The sequence below is a fragment of the Anguilla anguilla genome, chromosome 8 (genome assembly GCF_013347855.1).
Source record: "Anguilla anguilla isolate fAngAng1 chromosome 8, fAngAng1.pri, whole genome shotgun sequence".
In the NCBI taxonomy this organism is placed as follows: domain Eukaryota; kingdom Metazoa; phylum Chordata; class Actinopteri; order Anguilliformes; family Anguillidae; genus Anguilla; species Anguilla anguilla.
The window spans coordinates 52,084,855-52,091,028 of record NC_049208.1 but is presented as its reverse complement, the minus strand read 5'-3'; the positions used below and the strand labels follow the sequence as shown (position 1 = coordinate 52,091,028).

The following is a 6,174-nucleotide window of genomic DNA, read 5'->3' as shown; positions in this document are numbered from 1 at the left end:
ACACCTCCTGGGTCTGCAGACGATCCGGCAAACTCAGGTGAGAGAGCGGCTTTGTGTGGTTTCTCTTCATTCTTGATGCATTCTGGAGTTTTAGGCTGTTTTACCGATCGTTTGCTTCAAGATGTCAGTGGTTAACTTCAAAACAAGCTTATTTATACTCACTTGGGAGTTTGTCATTTGCATACATTCGTAGCTGGATGGTATTTTGAAGGAGTTTATCTCCTGAGGACTGAACTTGCGTTTAGTACACGGGTTTCAGAGAGACTACATTTGTACATCAGAACACTTCAGTGTTCTTTGTTTCCTCTCCTTGCTTCCTTACGCAGGAGAGGCAGAGGGTGTGTGTGGGGGACCTGCAATATGAACAATATGAGAGTTGAGGTTTTTTGTTTGTCTGTTTTCTTCTCATGCCTATTTGAGTGCATGTCCTGGTATCTTTTAGAATCCCCCCCCCCCCCCTCCATTTTAATGATTGCCTGTGTGGCTCTGCTCAGTCTGTAACTGATAAAATCATTGTTTTGAAATGTGAAGGAAAATAAAAAGCAGCATTGTACCTAGATAGCTGTAATGATATTGGTTTGTATACGTAAATGAGGGCTTTACATGTTTTGTTTGTGGATTAAACATAACAAATGTGTTATCTGTCCATGTCCATCATGTTATTGAAATCCATTGAAATTAAGCTTAAGACAAAGTTAAAATAGAACCACAAGTACCCTGGACTCATTACTTACACGAAGATAAAAAGTGCAAGTTTTGTAACCCAGTTGCAGTTTCTTTAAATTCACCTCAAGCTGGCGTTGTTGTTTGTGTTTTATTTTACCATCATGAGACAATGTCTGCCTCCCTTCCCTGGTCCTGTCGCACTGTCTCTAGGCTGCATTTGCACTGCTGGGGATTTTCCAGATCCTCCTCTGGATCCTGCCTTTATTTTGCTCTCCTGTTTGTGTCCATGTTGTTTTTCTCCTTGCTGTGACTCGAAATAAAAGTGTTTTTGACAAAACATGATCATGCCCCTAAAGCCTCTTATCCAAAGAACATGTGAGGATGTGAGTGTTATTAATTTATTCTTTAAAACGATAGTCAATTGGTTAAAAAACATAGGAGATTATGGCCAATTAGAACACATTTCTTAAGACCAGTATAAAAATACATCCAATCGTGCTTAGTCTATAAAGGTTAAGAGGCTCAGGAAGATGCACTTTTTGGGGCTGTAGATGATCTGAGAGATAAAGGTGAGAACATGGCTTTGTCCGATTTCTCTTCATTTATTTGCAATTCTTCTTTACCAGATTGTCTGCTTCACAATGTCAGGGAAGATAACATCAAAACAAGCAAATTTACCTTCAGTTTGTAATCTGCATACATTTGTAGCTGGGTGGTTTTTGTAGAAGTTTATCTCCCTAGGACTGAATCCACGTTTAGTACACAGGTTTCTGAGAGACTACATTTGTACATCAGAACACTTCAGTGTTCCTTGTTTCCTCACCTTGCTTCCTTACGCAGGAGAGGCAGAGGGTGTGTGTGTGAGGGACCTGCAACATGAGCAATGGAAGCTAACTTCTGATTTCAATTCTGGATCAGTGGGGTTTAGCTTGTCAAACTAAATGACTGCTTTTTTTTTTTTTGGTCTCTTTTTCAGGTGCAGGGACAGTTCCCCTCATGCACATGCATGCCAGTTTCCTGACTGAGTTTTCACGACTTTTCAAAAATTCTGTCATTGTTTTCTTTCTGTGATTCAAAGAGGACTGGTAACTGCAAACTCTGGGATGGCACAATCTCACACAAGGTAATATGTGACTGCAGTTTCTACAGTACACATACTGTAGAGGTGGTAAAGGTAATATTGTTGTACAGTAGCTTTTAGATATTCAAAAGTTGATAGGTTCCTTTTAGATGATGTTTATTGACTGGTAGCAAACTGTACAGATTTGTCCAATGAGAACAGAGTATACACAATAGAATAACACAAAACCTCCGAACAGGATTTTTATTATGACTGGTAACAAACTGTACAGATTTGTCCAATGAGAACAGAGTATACACAATAGAATAACACAAAACCTCCGAACAGGATTTTTATTATGATATTCACACCAACATCAATTATATGCACCATTCGAACGGAGTTTTATTCTTTAATTCAGTCTTCTCTAGAGCTTAAGCCTACATTGTATTTCTGAGTTTGTTGGTGTGTGTGTTTGTGTGTGTGTGTGTTTGTGTGACTGGTTCTTCAAAACGGGAAAAAAAAACACGAAAATATATTTCTATTAAATATGTAGTCAGGCTAAAATGAGGGAGCTAAATTAATCAAGTGCCTGAAGTAATTACCATTAATAAACTGCAATACCTCAAGTAACCCCTGAAGTTTATGAACTTCACTGAGGCTGGTAATTCCTGGTCCCATGGTATCGATCTACAACATAATCATAATAGGGGCGACATAGCTCAGGGGGTAAGAGTGGCAGTCGGAGGGTTGCCCGTTCAATCCCCCACCCTGGGTATGTCGAAGTGTCCCTGAGCATGACACCTAACCCCTAATTGCTCTGGTGAATGCAAGGCATCAATTGTAAAGCGCTTTGGATAAAAGCGCTATATAAATGCGGTCCATTTACCATTTAATCAACTTTGCAGATGTGAGAAAGGTAAATCCGCCCGATCACAGCCTCGAACGAAAAAATAGGCAATTTTTTTTTACATAATACAAAAAAATAATAATAATAATTATGGGGCAGCTGCTGCAATAGTTGTTTCTTCAGAAAGACTTCCTTAAATCACAGCATATGATTGGTTGCCCATATGATGGACTTTCAGCCACAATGTATTATGGGTCTCTTGAACATTGAGTAAGAGGGATTGCATACTCCAAAATGCTTGCTAATCCAGTATACATCTGGCACCTTTCGCCTACTCAAATGGAACATGCTATGCAGTGAGAACACGCTATATACTTATTTTACTAACCAGTAAGTATGCTAAGTACAGGTAGCTTGGAGTTTGTAACGCAGCCGTAGTACACATCCAGGAACTTTTTATGTACACAAAACGTACTATGCCGTGTGAGTCAGTCAGTATGCAGTGCACTAAATTCTAATTTTATGTCACAGTTAGGATGATAAGTAAGGATAGTATGCGGTTTCGAACACAGCCTAAGGTGTGTTTTGGGGTCTTTACAAGGTTCTGAATTCACCCGTATCCTTTCATAGGTGCCTAGATATGTACTCAACATAAAGCCCACTGGACATTTTTGTACAGTTGATATTTTGGAGTATTGCAGATTTGTTGCACAGATTGCATTTTTGTCTCTGGTCTGAATTATTTGTTTGTGGGAATGTTGGCGCAAATCTATGGCAAAGGAGTGTTTTAATTATGTGCATCAAATGATATACTAATTGTACTCTGTGCAAACTGAATAACTACCTGCCCATCTATTCATGAATCATGAGGACTATTGAGTAAGGCTGACAAATTTTTTAAATAATCTTCTCTTCAACTATAATATTATACTGTATCTGTCTCAATGTGCTGGACGAGTGTGTGTGTGTGTGTGTGTGTGGTAATTGTTATAAAGAACAAAATAAAAACACAAGTTGTTTTATTTCTCTTAATCTTTTAGTTACTCTACAACGAGAGGAGAAGTTACATCTAAGTGGCCAGATGTAATTAAGAACAGTGTACAGATTGCAACAGAACCGAAGCAAACATACCTGCTGAACACAGCCAAGATAGCACTGAATAAAGATGGAACAGCCAGGACATACACGTTTATAAGAAAGGACCTCAAAAGGAACAGGACAATCATGATGGTGGGAGAAACAGGAACAGGGAAGTCTTCGCTCATCAATATGATGGTCAACTACATGCTGGGTGTAAAGTGGGAAGACAAGATCAGGTTTGAAATCATTCCAGATGAAAGCAAAAGACCTCAAACTGAATCTCAAGCCACTGTGATTACTGCCTATGAAATTTTTGGGCTGGAGGAACTGTCTGTTCCTTTTTCCCTCACAGTCATTGATATGCCAGGATATGGAGACACAAGAAGTCTGGATAAAGATAAACAAATAGCTCAGAATCTGTACACATTTTTGGAATCTTTAAGTGATGTTCAACAAATAGATGCAGTTTGCCTCGTGGTGAAGGCATCTCAATATCGCCTAAGTCCTAGCCAGAAATACATCTTTGATGCCATTCTGTCTGTCTTCGGGAAGAACATGGAGAAAAACTTCATGATTCTCATCACCTTCTCAGACTGGATGCCACCTCCAGCTCTTAAGCTAGTTTCTGAGTCTGGTGCACCTTTCCTCAAAGATGAAAATAATGAACCTGTTCACTTCCTGTTCAACAACCTTCCTCCTCAGAAGTTTGCTAAGAAATACGAAGAGACATATAAAACAGCCTGGGATAATGGAACAGAGAGCTTCAGAGAGTTTTTCGAAACTTTGGATAAAATGGAACCGCAAAGCTTGGGGGAGATTAAAAATGTCTTGAAGCAACATCAGTGCTTGGAAGATTTTTTCTTGAGATTGGAGAGTCAGATCAGGGTTGTGGAGGAGAAGCACAAGGCATTTGAGGATGTTCAGAAAACTCTGGAAGAGCACAGGCAAGACTTGGAGAAAAATAACAACTTTGAGGATAAAAAAAATGTCAGAAAGAAGATCAGAATTGGCAAAAGCATACTTTTCTGCCCTGTGTGTGTGGCATTATGCCCCCATCCTTCGGTTCTGCAGTCCAACAGCAGCAACTGTTCAGCCTGTCCCAAAAAATGCAGCTATGAGGTCCACAACATCAATGAAGAAATATTTGTGGAACAAAATGAAGAAAGAACTGGAATTAGTGAGGACCTGAATAAAGAAGCTGAAGGCAAAATATCTGCAGCGGAGAAAGAGATGTCCAAGTGTGAAAAGGAGTTGAAGCATGCAGAGGCTCGGAAAACAAATCTCATGGAAAGTTGTTTTCAGTGCATTCTCCAGCTCAGAGACCTTGCTCTGAAGTTCGATTCAACTTCTACTCGTCAAAAAATTCCCAGGCTGATTGAAATGCTGAAGGAGTACAATGACACAGAGAAAGTGGAAACGCTGCAGAAGATTCTGGGAAACACTGCATGAAGAGACAAACAGATGTGGGGAAGACATGTGTAGCTGTGTGCTTGAATGCTTTTCTTGTACATGTAGTATGGTTAAAATTATGTTATGCACAAACCTGAACACGAGTGTATTTACCAAGGAAATCCTCTGATGCTACTACAGACAACAGCTACCAAAATAAACCATCTAAGGTGTATTCAGTCAGGATTCACACTTTAATTATCTCTACCTCTTGTGGTGGAACCTGTCATCTCCATAGAAACTACTGAAGAGACACTCCCAGGCTCAACAGAACAAAAGTTGAGGTGTTCAGAGAAGTAATGATAACTAGAAAGGTTACAATTCCTGAAGGAATTGTGTGGGCTTGCTTCAAATTCCAACTGGCACTGCATTCAAGCCTCATTGCATTTCAATGAGGGCCCAAAGCTCAGAAGAAGCAAGAAACCGTCCAGACCCACGGCGCACTGTAGTGTTACATACACAGCCGGGGATCAGCAAGTAAAGATTATGTTCCAGGGATTAGTCATATCCTAAAAGTGTCATGAGTAAAACTTGGCTAACTACATAGCTAGCTAGCTATGGCATGTCCTCACATCTGTAATGTTATTTGTTGTCCGTTGTGTGTCCATACATCTGTATCGGTGGTTGTAGCGTCCGTGTGTCCATACATCTGTATCGGTGGTTGTAGCTGTGTGTCATTAGCTCCTACTCATGCGTGCAGGATAGCATCTGTACACGCTAACTAGGTTAACTAAAGTAGGCGAAATGCTAACATGTTAGTGTTAGGGTTAGCTAAAGTAATGTTAGGTGATAAAGCTGTGCTTAAAAATCTTGTGCCGTGAGTGACCACCTGTGCATGCGTCCTACTAAAGCGTTTCACTAAACATCCATGAGTGACCCTCTATGGCGTAACCAAAAAAAAGTTGAATATTTCAAAAAGTTTAGAATATTTCAAAAATCTGAATACAAGCAACAATGTCTGGAACTAGCCAGTCATTTTGGTGTAAAAACTTTGAATGTAGTGCAAAAATTGTAGGACTAGTGCAGATAATAATAATAAATAAATAAATGAAAGCTAGCAAGAGTGGGC

At 39.7% G+C, this 6,174-nt stretch overlaps 1 protein-coding gene across 1 annotated transcript; it reads left to right on the top strand.

Annotated features, from left to right (window-relative positions):
• Window positions 1-5,692, top strand: LOC118234296. The gene is made up of 3 exons (XM_035430735.1): window positions 1-37; window positions 1,643-1,789; window positions 3,617-5,692. The coding sequence occupies exons 2-3, from the start codon at window positions 1,770-1,772 to the stop codon at window positions 5,103-5,105; spliced, it is 1,509 nt and encodes a 502-aa protein (XP_035286626.1). The 5' UTR covers window positions 1-37; window positions 1,643-1,769; the 3' UTR covers window positions 5,106-5,692.
• Window positions 5,693-6,174: the final 482 nt, after the last annotated feature.

Bases quoted from the DNA above. Each gene is read 5' to 3' on its own strand.
- LOC118234296 (XM_035430735.1), top strand. From the start codon at position 1,770: ATGGCACAATCTCACACAAG. The intron at 1,790-3,616 runs GTAATATGTGAC...TTAATCTTTTAG, and splicing joins ATGGCACAATCTCACACAAG to TTACTCTACAACGAGAGGAG.